Genomic DNA, 13313 nt, shown 5'->3' with positions numbered 1-13313 from the left:
GTAAAGATTTACAGTCTCAGAAACCCTGTACAGGGTCACTATGGGTCACTTACCAACAAAAACAACAAAGAACTGAAACTTAATTTGGCACAGTTCTGGAGGTTAAAAGCTCCAATCAAGATTCCAACACTAGATGGCAGTATAAATTCCGCACACACACCCCCCCATGCTTGACCCCTCACACGAGGTTCATATTTTGATCTCTAGCCAGAACCATTTCTGTTTTATGTTCACCACGCTATACAGAAGGCACGCTTCCTTGACCATGCTGGTAAGTAGAGTTTTTCCAACCTCTGGTTGACCGACTTGAAGCCTCCTTGCTGGTACCACATGCTTTTGGACCCGTGCTCCACAAGAGAACCTCTTAGACACAGGAGACTGAGCTGAAACATGGGGGGTGGGGAGGGACATGATGAGCGCAGAACCACAAGGCTTCCCAGTCCACAGAGAAAAGCGATCACCATGGGCGAGCTGACCCACAGAGCAGGAAAGCTCAGCACCTTCAGGCTGGAGTCTTGCCAGCAGAACGAGGAGCCTCCAAGCACTTACTGGTGGAGCTAAAGAGCTTTGTCACACTTGCTCAAGCAGGGCAGAGACTGGGCAGAAGGGCCGAGAGGCTTGAGGCCCAGAGAGAGGCAGGGCCAAGAAACTGTCAAAGAACTATATTCTGAGTCGTTCCTAATCCTTGATTGTAACCTGTTACTTCCCTAGTAAATCCCATAATCTGAATTCTGTGTGGCCATTGCAACAAATTATGGAATCTGGCAGAGAAGTAGAGAGTGCTATGGGAGGAAAGAACTGATAGAAAGATTGGAGGGAGGAGGCATGTCTGACCTCCACCTCATTGCAGGCGGCCGTGGACTGTTAACCTGAATTCTTCTTCCTCTTTGTAAAGTTAAAGAAGGGTCAGACATCCATGCTGCACCAATGACATTTTTTATGAGCCCTCCATATTCAGTCTTTGCTAAACCACATATAAAGGAAAGAAAAATTTCATGAATGGAAAAGCAAATAGCATAGTTGTTGCTGTTAAGTGCCGTTGACTTGGTTCCGACTCATAGCGACCCTGTATAGGGTTTCCAAGGAGCGGCTGGTGAGCTTGAACTGCTAACCTTGTAGTTCAAACAGCTTTGAAGTCTGGCGCATTAACGCACAGGGCCACACCAGGATTCCAAATAGCATAGCACTGATGTGCAAATTGTAGGTGCTTAATCAATTGTGGGAGGAATGCTGGTGTGGTGCTGTGGGTTAATGCACTGGATTGCAAAGTCGGATTGAACCGCAAGGTGTGTGATTCAAGCTCCCCAGCTGTTCCTCGGAAACTCTATGCAGGGTCACTGTGGGTTGGAACCAACTCGATGACACTTAACAACGACAACAACAGTAAATTGTGGCTGTTAATATTTGTATTGCCTTGAGCTTAGAGTGTCATTTCATCTATGGTTTCTCATCTGAGCACTGTTGATATTTGAACCTGTTGCCATGGAATTGGCGACCCCATGTGTGTCAGAGGAGAACTGTGTTCAGTGACTGGCTTGTTTTAGGAAGTCTCTAGGTGGGCTTGAACCTCCAACTCTCTGGTTAGCAACTGAGCGTGTTATTGTTATTTGTTGTTTTTAGTTCTGTGAAGTTGATTCTGGCTCATAGTGTCCTGTATGTGCAGAGTAGAACTGCTCTGTAGGGTTTGTGTGGTTGTGACGTTTCGGAAACAGATGGCGAGGCTGATCTGGGGCACCTCGGAATGGGTTTGAACTGTCAACCTTTCTGTTAGTAGTCCAGCACTTAACCGTTGTGCCACCCAGGAACGCCTTTCCAGTCCTTGTAATTTGGGGTTCTTGGAGGTCCAGGAAGCCCGCAACACAGGTGACTCTGAGATGTGTGGTTTTAAGGAGTGTGACTGCCCACAATCCTCTGTTCTTGTAACATCAGTTCTTGACTGCCATTGGGTCGGTCTGCTCCTGGAGTCCATATGCATGGTAGAGCTGCTCCACAGGGTTTTCAAGGCCCTTCGGAAGTAGATCTGTCTCTGAGTGGGTTTGAACCACCAATCTTTTGACTAGTAGTTGAGCACTTAACTGTTTGCACTATTTACAACTGGATGATTCTTTGTTGTGGGGCTCCTCTGTGCTTAGTAGGATGTTTAGCAGCATCCCTGACCTCTACACTAGATAGCAAGGCCACCCCCTTCTAGTTGTGACAATTAAACATATCTCCAGATGTTGCCAAATGTCCGGAGGAGTCCCTGGTTGAGAACCACCGCTTTAATCCTTCCCAACAACACTCTAAAGGAGATGCGATGTTTATGGAGCAGGAAAGATGCCTGAGGCTTCCACCGAAGGGCCTCAGCATGCCCAGCTCTACTGTGGTCCTGTTGTTGATGTTAAGTGCCTTCGAGTCAGTTCTGACCCATAGCCACCCTGTGTGTGGTTTCCAAGGAGTGGCTGGTGAGCTTGAACTGCTGACCTTATGGTTCAAAGCGCCCTTACAGTCCAGTGCATTAACCCATAGAGCCACACCAGGACTCCACCGTGGTCAAGTTTGTCCTTGAGAAGATCTTAGGGCGAGAAGGGCTCTAGATGTCCAATTGTGATCACCCTACACCCTACCCTCCTCTCCCCAGGGGATCTGGTAAATTGTTTCTTGACCCTGACTTGAGATTTTCTTGGCTGTTCAGCATGCTCTTTACTTAATACTGTTATTGATGTGTTGGCAGGTGTTTTGGGTTTTTCTTTTCCCCCTAAGTCAGCTAAATCCATCTAGAAACCTGGCACCGGTCCAGGAAATACAAAGCAAGCTCTTCCGAAGGAGATGGGAGAAGGGAACAGGATAGGAAATAAAGGGGAATTTTCCAGAATTTGAATGTCTGAATTTCTGCACAAAGGAGTTGCTGGCTGGTATGAGTGATGAACGTGCTCAGCTGTTAACCACAAAGTTGGTGAGCCAAATCTACTCAGAGGTACCTCAGAAGAAAGGCCTGGCGATCTATGTAGCTATAAAAATGCCCCATTGGAAACCCTGTGGTGCAGAGACTTCTTCTTTGACACATCAGGGGCTGGGTAGGGCATGGAGCATGAGTTTAGAGACTTCTACTTTGAAACACAGGGGCGGGGTAGCAGGTGGAGCATGAGTTAGAGTTGATGCAAAGGCTACTTTGATCAATGGCTTCCTTCACAAAAGTGATTGGGATGTTGAGGTTCACTAGAGTCTGAGGGGTTGGCATTAGGGGACCACGCTGTAGGCGGTAACAGGCCTGATCTCGTTGTCAAAACTTGAGGTATTTTACACACCATTTATTTTTATGCACAATTTTGAATTTTTAAAAGATTGCATTAAAATAGTATTTCTTTTGATGGCTGATTTTTCCCCCCATACCAGCTGAGTTCTCCTCATCCTAGCCCTGGCCCTGGTCAGCCTGCCCCCAGACGTTGTGTCAGCCCAAAGCACCCACTGCCACACGTTTCCACATGCACTGTGAGGGTGTCACTGCCCTACTAGAGCCCTTGGGGCCGGTGGTCACACACTCAAGTTTCCTTCACAGGTAGGGCTGACACATTTTGCTCAGTCATCATGGGTCTGAGAATGGTCCTTTGCTAGTGGGACGTGGTGACTAGTAAGGATTGAACTAGAAATGTGGATGTTCTAACCCCTCTCCTTGTAAATATGAGCCTGTTTGGAAACAAGGGGTTTCTTTTGTTCCGTTAATGTGGTCTTAAGGAGTAGGATGGGCCCTAAGCCTCATCCCTCCGGGGAGGCCTCTTATGAAAAGGGCAGAATCGGCACACAGCAGAAGAAAGACACCAGGTGAGGGCCCCTCTACAAACAGAGGAACGCCAGAAAAAGAGAGGCACACAGCCGAGACCCTGATTTTGGACTTTCGGCTTCCAGAACTTGGAGAAAATGAATTTCTGTTCTTTAAGGCCATCCCCTTGTGGTGTTTTTGGCTCTGGCAGTTCTAGGAAACAGACTAGAGTGCATGCTGGGCCCACTGGAGTCCCCAGGCAGTTGAAAATAGGCCACTGTGGCCTGTGGAGGGCAGCGCAGCGGCCTTCCTTGGTGCGTCCGCTTGGGAGAGAAAACTGTACTGTACAACAGAGGGAGGAAAGAGGCAGAAGTGAGACAGAGATGCCAGAGAACATTCTCTCAGCTTTCTCATTTCTGTTGCCAGGCCCTGGTCAGACTTCACTGAGCTTCATGCTCCAGGGCTACTGTAGATTCCTTTGTCTTTTCAGAAATTGCCTTTAGGTGGGGCTTCTGTACATGTCCACCAAAGAATCCCTCAGAGACCTATAAACTAGGAGTTGAACTGGCCTAGTGGTTCTCAAGTGAGCTGCACATCAGAACCAGGCAGGAGGCCTTTAAACATGACCCATGCCTACCCCTCCTCCCCACCCTGGTCAACGGCATCGTCACTCATATTTATTGAACTCTTATTTGGGGCCAGATGTGCAACAAGCACTTGGCTTCCATTGTGTCACTGACTGCATTGCAATTTGTACCCAGTGAGCTAGGTACGGTTACCGCCTCCTTTTCCAAGGAAGAGAAATTGAGTCTCAGAGTGGTGTGAGATGGCTTGCCCAAGATCCCATAGCCCGGAAGTGGCAGCAGCAAGACTTGAACCCAGATCTACCTGATTCACAGTTATGTTAGAACTATGCAGTCAGGGAGTGTTGCATTGCAAGGATTAGACCCCGAGGACAGGAGAGGGGCAGAGGGAGTGGACTCGGGGCTCCAAGCAGCGGCTTCACACAAGATGAAGTCGCCAGTGGTCACCTGGGATGGCCACCAAGTTCTGCAGCTCCTGCTTCAGGTCCATGATGTCCTTGCAGAGCTGGATGTCATCCATCCTGGGGAAACAGGGACACCATGTGACACATTACATCACATCAACAGAACCCGCTACACCCTAGAACCACCCCCATTCAAAGCGTGTTTGTGGGGCGGGGTTGTCTTTTGGAAGGGATATATATGCTCTTTGGAGTCTTGGTGTGGCACTGTAGGATAAGTACTGGACTGCTAACTGCAAGGTCAGTGGTTCAAATCCACCAGCCACTCCTTAGGAATCCTATACAGGGTTGCTATGAGTCAGAACTGACTCAACGGCATGTAGTATACATTATATAGGTGGGTTTCTTTTTTCCCTTTTTAACTTTTTCATTGTGTATTGGGTGAGGATTTATGGAGCAGATCTGCTTTCTACTCGGCAATTCACACACATTTGTTTCATGCCATTGGTTGCAGCTGCCTCCCCCTCCCCCTAAAATAATAATAAAAAACAAACCTACCCATGATCTCATGATTTAGGGATGAACAATCATGTTAATAGTGATATTGTTCCTTCTACTATTCAGCTCAGAATCCTGGTATGGTATGGCGCTGTAGGATAAGCAAGGTCATTTTGAATTGCAAGGTCGGCAGTTCAAACTCACCAGCCGCTCCTCAGAAACCCTATACAGGGTCACTATGAGTCATAACCGATTGGACGACACTTAACAACAATAGTGTTCAGCTCCGCTTTTGTGTGCTTAGATGAGTAAGTTCATGGTACATGTTCTGTTTTTCAGTTTTTCCAGTTTATGAAAGTAACAAATGCGTGTTAAAAGTTAAAACATCACACAGATAGACTGATTTACAGGGCAGTCTCCATGAACCATGGCCTCCTCTACTCTGAGACCAGAAGAGCTAGGTGGTGCCTGGTTACCACGAATGGCACATATTAATCAGGGCACAATCGAGGATCATGAGAGAATGGGACAAAAAAGGGGAACAGAGCCTCAAAATCCTAAAATTAAAAACAAAACAAAAACACCACCAATAAAATTCCAGACCTACTGGTTAAAACTGGAGGGTAGCTGACGGCTACCACCTTGAGATACTCTTCAAACTGTGAACTGAAACATAATTCCTTATGTCATCTTGTAGCTAAGAAAGAAACTGGCTTCAGAAAGAATGAATGTCACCCGTGAGTACTGCGCTCCTTTTAAAAAATTATCTATAGGAGAGCAGTTAACAATTGCTTTCAATTAAAAATGAGAATGTAAGGGGGCAGGGAAACTAGATGGATGGAAATAGAACAACCAGAATGTAAGTAATGACAATGTTCACATATTGTTAAGAATGTAATCAATGTCATTAGAAAACTTGTGTAGAAATGGTTGAATGGGGACCGAAACAGCTGTGTTAACCTTCAACAAAAACACAGTAAAATCAAAGTTGAACCACTGAGTACAAAGAGCTTGGCAGGCCTAAGACTGTTGAGGCCTGTTTTCAGATTGCTTTCCCTTGGAGGGTGAAGTGGGGGGCACATGTGCCTGTATTCAGCCCAAACCAGTTGCCATTGAGTTGATTCAGACTCACGGTGATCTGGGTTTGTGTCAGAGCAGAACTGTACTCCAAAGGGCCTTCAACGGCGAAGTTTCCAGAAGTGAGGAAACTTGTACTTTGGACATGCTGTCAGGAGGGCCCAGTCCTTGGAGAAGGACCTCATGCTTGGAAAAGTGGAGGGTCGGCAAAAAAGAAGGAGACCCTCAGTGAGATGGATTGGCGCAGTGGTAGTAACAGTGGGTTCAAAGGTAACAATGGTGAGGATGATGCAGGACCGTGCAGTGCTTCGCTCTGTTGTGCATCGGGTCGCTATGAGTCGGCACTGACAGCAACCACAACAACAGTTTCCCAGAAGCAGATCACCAGGCCTTACTTCTGAGTCTCCTCTGGGTTTTTGTTATCAGTCAAGCACACGGACTATTTGCCCCACCTTGGGCTTCTATGCAGTCCTTTCAGCACATGTTTATCAGGCATCTACTGTGTCGGCCACTGTCCTAGGCTCTGGGATGCAACACATAGAGCAAAACCGAGCCCCTGGCAAAATACAGTGGATCCTGTGGTGCTGAGAAGAGAAAAGCAGGAACCTGAAGAATGGAATCAATTCACTGAATGGAGAACCTGTTGAGTTGGAGTATCTTTTGCCATGTATATTCTCAACTACTGAACCAGGACCTGTACCATGACCTCTGAGTCACATGGCACGTGCCACCTGCCTGCTTCTTCCCTTTAGCAGTGCCACTCCCAGATTCCCCATCACCATCCTTCGATGGCCAGGAATTGCCATGTTCCCCATGGCAACCTCAGCATCCTTGCTCCACGACACAGGACAGGGATTCAGCTGGCTGCTCTCCTTGGCAGAGGCATGCCATGTATTTTTTAAGTCCTGCCCCAGGATGCTCTAGCAGGTGGCAGCCGCCTCAAATGAGCTGGGATTTGCCAGAAGGGCACAGACTGTTCCTGGGGGTTTTAATTAGCAGTTGTTTGGAGAGGGAACCTCGGAATCTGGCCTTGCTTCCTACAACTAGAGTAGAGAGTGGGTTATATCAGTGACTCACAATGATTTTGCCTCCCTGGGACATCTGGCAATGCCTGGAGACATTTTTGGTTATCCCATTGTTAGGTAGGGAGAGAGTATCACTGGCAACTAGCAGGTATAGGCCAGGGATACTGCTAAACATCCTACAAAGCATACAACAGCCTCCTTTAAGAACGATTCAGTCCAAAACGACAGTGCTGCCAAGACTGCAGAATCTTGGGCGATAACCTCAGAGATGACTAAGGTGCCTTCTTGACAGTTTGCAAAGGTGAGAAAGGGAAAGATGGAGAAAGGGATAAAAGAAAGAGGGATAGTGGTCAGGGGCAAGAGTGCATCACTGAGTTCTTGTCTCTGATTCTCACTTTCCTCGTCTCTAAAACAGGAATGATCAAAGTACTTTCTACCCAAGATGTTTGTGTATGTTAAGCATTGAGCATAGTGCTTGGAGCACACAAGATAAAACTCTCATGTTGTTGTTGTTGTTGTTGTTAGGTGCCATTGAGTCAGTACTGACCTATAGCGACCTTATGCACAGCAGAACGAAACACAGTCCCATCCAGAGCCAACCTCACTACTGTTGCCACGCTTGAGTCCATCGATGCTGCCACTTAGCCAATCCATCTCATTGGGGGCCTCCCTCTTTTTCTCTGACCTTCTACCTTACCAAACATGATATCCTTCTCCAGCAATTGGTCCCTCCTGACAACATGTCCGAAGTATGAGAGACGAAGTTTGGCCATCCTGGCCTCCAAGGAGCACTCTCAATAAATGTTATCTATTCATAGGTCCTGGTGTGGTGCTGTAGGACAAGCACAGGACAGCTAACCTCAACATTGGTGGTTCAAACCCATCAGCCACTCCTTGGAAACCCTATGTTGTTGTTGTTATGTGCCGTGGAGTTGGTTCTGACACATAACAACATTGTACAGGGTTTCTGAGGCTGTAAATCTTTACGGGAACAGAAAGCCTCATCTTTCTTCCACGGAACAGCTGGTAGTTTCGAACTGCCTGCCTTGAGGTTAGCAGCCCGATTCGTAACTACTACGCTACCAGAGTTCCTTATACAGGGTCTTTATGAGTTGGAACCGACTTGACGGCACTTGGCAACTACAACAACAGCATTCATAGGCATATAAAAACTGGACAGTGAAAAAGGAAGACAAAAGAATTGATTCATCAGAACTTCGATGTTGGCAAAGAATACTGAATACACTGGAATGCTCCTTAGAAGTGAGAATGGCGAGACCAGCTCACATACTTCCTTTAGACACAGCTTAGGAAAAACCAATCGCTAACAAAGGACACTGGTTGGTAAAACTGCGAGTCAGTGTCAATGAAGGAGACACACAACGCAGTGATTGACACATTTGCTGCAATACTATGTCGGTGAAGATGGCGCAGGACTGGCAATGTTCACCATGAGTCCTAGCCAACTCGATGACAAGTAACAGTAACACGGACATTGTTATTATTCTGTTAGAGGAAGCAAGGAGGAAAAGGGAGAGAAAATGACAAGCAACTTGTAGGACAAGTATAGCTAACATGTAAGCCTTTCAAAGAGAACATTTTTTGTTGGTTTTCCTCTCTCTAGTTGTTAAGTGCCGTCAAGTCAGTTCCAACTCATAGTGTCTCTGTCTAGGGTTTCCGAGGAGCAGTTTGTGGGTTTGAACCACCAACCTTGTGGTTAGCACTGCAGTGCTTATCCTACAGTGCCACACCAGGACTCCTTCTCACTATAAAAATTTTTTAAATACCATTTTCAACTGACTGTAGAATGAACTCTTGATAGCAGCAGAGATTTGAGAAGATACAAACAATGACAAAGAAGGAGCCTAAACGTATGTGTAAACTTGAACCACATGTAAGAAACCGCAGCTTCTGTGGACACCATTCCATGCCAGTCTTTGTCCAACATGTAACCCAAGTGCAGCAGGCATGCTTTGGAGGTCTTAGCTATTGTTCTTTGTCTACCTTGAGTCCCCCAAGCAGATCCAAATCCATAAAACATTAGCAAGGTAGAGTTCTAAGGAACTTCACGTGAACAGTCAGCCTACAAAAGAAGAGCTGGTTATGGTGACTGTGAGTCAGGTGACTCCATATGTGTCAGAGGACAGCTGTGCTCCGTGGGGTTTTTAATAGCTGGGTTTTTTGAAATAGATCACCAGGACTTTCTTTCGAGGCACCTCTAGGTGGACTTGAACTGCCAACTTTTCAATTAGTAGCTGAGTGCTTAACCGTTTGTTCCACCCAGGACTCCATAACGATTCCTATTAGACAGTACTGTTCCTTTTCCTTGGGTTTCTCTTCTGTCAGCTGATCTTTTTCTCTTTCTCTACCTCTTCTACACACGTCCCAGCCAGACTGAGACTTTCAGATCACAAACAATTCAGCTCTGGTCTTTAACTTAGAAATTTCAGTTAGCAAAATGAAAACCTGGTGGTTCTCTGGACTTGCTGCCCTAAGAAGGGGCCCATCCCTCCATTCCAAGGTATTGGTCACAATGTTTACCTAACTTAGATGTAGGCATATTTCTGGAAGGTGGAGGGGCAGATGCCACCAGTGAGGAAAACAAAAGATCAACGTTTATGGAGTGATTATCGTGTGCTAAGAACCATCCCCACGCACTTTCCATGAATTGTTGTTAAGTGCCGTGGAGTTGGTTTCAACTCATAGCAACCCTGTACAGGGTTTCAAAGGTTGTAAATCTTTACAGGAGCAGAAAGCCTCATGTTTCTCCCGCGGAACAGCTGGTAGTTTCAAACTGCTGACCCTGAGGTTAGCAGCCCGATTCATAACCACTACGCTACCAGAGCTCCATGAATAAACTCATCCAATCCTCACAACTGTCCTAGGGGAGAGGCAATCACTGTCTCCGCTTGACAGATTAGAAAATGGAGATCAAGCAGCACATAAAAATCCCACAATGGTGCGGCCTTTAGAATTTAGCCCAAAATCATGCTCTTTGACCACTTTACCATGGTGTCTCCTCTCCTTGTGGCTGTATGAGTTGCAGAAGATAACCCCTCTCTTACTCCCAGAGCCCTGATTTGTTCAGGAGGCAAGACTGCCCCCTGGTGGAAGCCAGCCATAGCAATTCCCTTTACCTTGCCACTTTCCCAGGCTCCCTTGCAGCTCCAGGCACACCGAGATGTCAGAAGTGTGTAATTAATGAGATGCTTGGGCAGCTTTTGGGTAAGATGACTAGCTCTTGTATTAGTTTCCTAGCACCTTGACAAAATACCACAAGTTGGGTGACTTATAAGAATAGAAATTTTTGTCTCATAGTTCTGAAGGCTAGCAGTCTGAAATCAAGATGCTGACCATGTTGGTTCCTTCTGAGGCTCTGAGGTAGAGTCTGCTCCAGGCCTCACTCCTAGCTTCTCTGGATCACCAGTGATCCTTGGTGTTCCTTGGCTTGTAGATGCACCACTGCAATCTCTTCCTCTGTCTTCACTTGGCGTGTGTCTCTAGTGTCTCTCTCTGTCTTATCTCCTCTGTTATAAAGGCAACACTCAGATTTCATGATAACTGATAAGATCTTCCAAAGACCCAATCTCCAAACATGGTCACATTCACAGACCCCGGAGGCTAGAATGTCAACATTTCTTTTTAGGTTTTAACAAATCAATCCATAACAGAGGCTTCAGAGAGGCCCCATCACAGCTGCTGGAGTTACTAGGATAAGGATGGCAGAGGGAAAGTTAGGCAAGAGCCAGAATCCTGGAGCTACAAACTATGGACCACCTGTGTCTGGACTTTGTGTTAATAATAAATGTTCTTATGATTTAAGTATGGTGACCAACTGTCACATTGCACCTGGGGACAATTTAATACACTACCAATAAATTGTTCTATAACTTACAGCTGACATGTGTGTGGCTATGTGCCTTTTAAAATAAAAGTAGGAACAAAACATACATGCATATGCCCTGTTCATTGTATCAAAAGAATTTCCCAATTCCCCCTCTCTGCTCTAGGATTAACGAGCCCTGTGTACTATAATAGGTTACACGTTTGAATCAGCAGATTGAATCCACCAGCTGCTCTGCAGGAGAAAGATGGGGTTTTCTGCTCCTGTGAAGATTTACAGCCTTAGCAATCTGATACAGGATTGGTATGAGTTGGAACTGACTTGCCAGGACGGATCAGCACAGCAGCAGTTTTAGGATTGGCTTTCTTTGAAGTCTAGCTGGCAAGACTGACCAATCCCCTCATTAGGGTTCCCTACCAGCTGTTCCGCAGGAGAAAGATGAGATTTTCTACTCCCGTAAAGATTTACAGCCTCGGAAATCCTGTACAGGGTCACTATGAGTCGGAACCGACTCCATGGTACATAACAACGACAGCAACACCATATTTGCATAATCTTACCCCCACAGGGGTTCCCTGCCCCTTATTTGTTTTGAAGCTTTGGTGGGACTAGGAACAGGCCTCATGAAGTGAGCTGTCTGCATGGCTGGTGCTGACCCCTGGAATTCCAACCCAGCTCTTTTCATTCAGAGAAGAGACCTTCAAGGACCTGATTCTTGCAGGAAGGAAAAGAAGGTGGCAGGTGTCATGCTGAATCTCACTGAGACTGAGGGGGAGACACTGGCTATTTTACCAGCATTGAGTTGGGGAGAGGTGATCAGGCTCTGTAAGAATAACGGAGCTACTTCACAAAATTTCTTTGAAAATAACATGGTCTTACAGCACCGGTAGCTGAAGTTACAGCCTCCTGGAAACCCAACAGCGTGAAAGCAGAAGCAAATTGCCAGAGGAAGGGATGGGCTTTTGAAATCGATTCGGCTCTTTTTTCCCCCCCTTTAAGTTTTATTTCGTTGTTGAGAATACATAGCAAAACAGATAGAGATGCAACAGTATCTACAGGTAGAGTTTAATGGCCTCATTGACTATCTTTGAGTTCTTGTCTTGGCTCCTTCTTTTGTAAGTTGTGAATGCTGTGGATTTCTTGGAATGGAAGAAGACAAGGAGAAGTGATAGTAGCTGTATCTGGTCTGAAAAGGGACCGCTAGTCTGCGCGTTGGAGCATGGGTCCAAGTCTGAGCACCACCACAAACCACAAGGAGCTAGATTGCTGCCAGCCAGTGGGTTCAGGTGATCTGACTAACAGATAGTCTCAGACAATCAGTGGAGGCCAGGTAGGACATTTATGACTCACCAACATCACCCTGGCCTCTCCTTTGGGTTCATCAGACGCTCTGTTCCTAGACTAATCTCACCTCCCACAAGTACAACTGATTCATCTCTCTTCCAGGAGTTTTCCTGATTATTTTAGTTTTTATTCTTCTTCTTACAAATAAAAACATTTAAAAAGCAGTTGCTACTGAGTCAGTTCTGACTCATGACAACCCTGTGTGTGAAAGAGCAGAATGGTGCTCTGAAGGGTTTTCAATGGCTAATTTTCAGGACTTTTCTTTTGAAGTGCTTCTGGATGGACTCGAACCTCCAACCTTTTGGTTAGCAGCCAAGCTCGGTAACCGTTTGCACCACTTAAACACACACAGAGTGAACCCCTATGGTGTGTGCCATTTTCTGTGTATATTACACATGTCAGGTAAAAGTGTACATCAAAAATGATCAACAACATTGATTTATTTTGTTTTAGATGCAAAAGGATACATTGATTTTTTTTGTTACCTAAATATTACATAAATTCAGTCTACAGTAAACATATACAACAATCCCAAAGAGTAATGTTGTTGTTGTTGTTGCTAAGTGCCATTGAGTTGGTTCTGACTCACAGTGACCCTGTATACGGTTTCTGAGCAGTGGCTGGTGAGTTTGAACCACTGACCTTGCAGTTCAAACCGACCTTGTGGTCGGGCGCTACAGCACCACACCAGGACTCCAAGAGTAATATTGTTGTTAAGTGCTGTTGAGTCGGTTGAGATCCATAATGACCCTGTAATGGGTTTCTGAGTAGCAGCTAGTGACCTTGAACCACCAATCTTGC

General features: G+C 46.1%; 1 protein-coding gene across 1 annotated transcript in view; it reads right to left on the bottom strand.

Moving 5' to 3' along the window:
* The window catches only part of LOC102829896 (chromosome unknown open reading frame, human C16orf45), a 146002-nt gene that overhangs the window by 11435 nt on the left and 121254 nt on the right, over nt 1-13313 (bottom strand). The window contains exon 3 of the mRNA XM_006871958.1: nt 4771-4844. Coding sequence (XP_006872020.1) covers nt 4771-4844 — 74 coding nt within the window. The remainder of the gene's footprint in view (nt 1-4770; nt 4845-13313) is intronic.

The sequence above is a fragment of the Chrysochloris asiatica genome, unplaced genomic scaffold (assembly GCF_000296735.1).
Source record: "Chrysochloris asiatica unplaced genomic scaffold, ChrAsi1.0 scaffold00178, whole genome shotgun sequence".
Taxonomy (NCBI): Eukaryota; Metazoa; Chordata; class Mammalia; order Afrosoricida; family Chrysochloridae; genus Chrysochloris; species Chrysochloris asiatica.
This window is presented reverse-complemented; position numbering and strand designations above follow the sequence as displayed.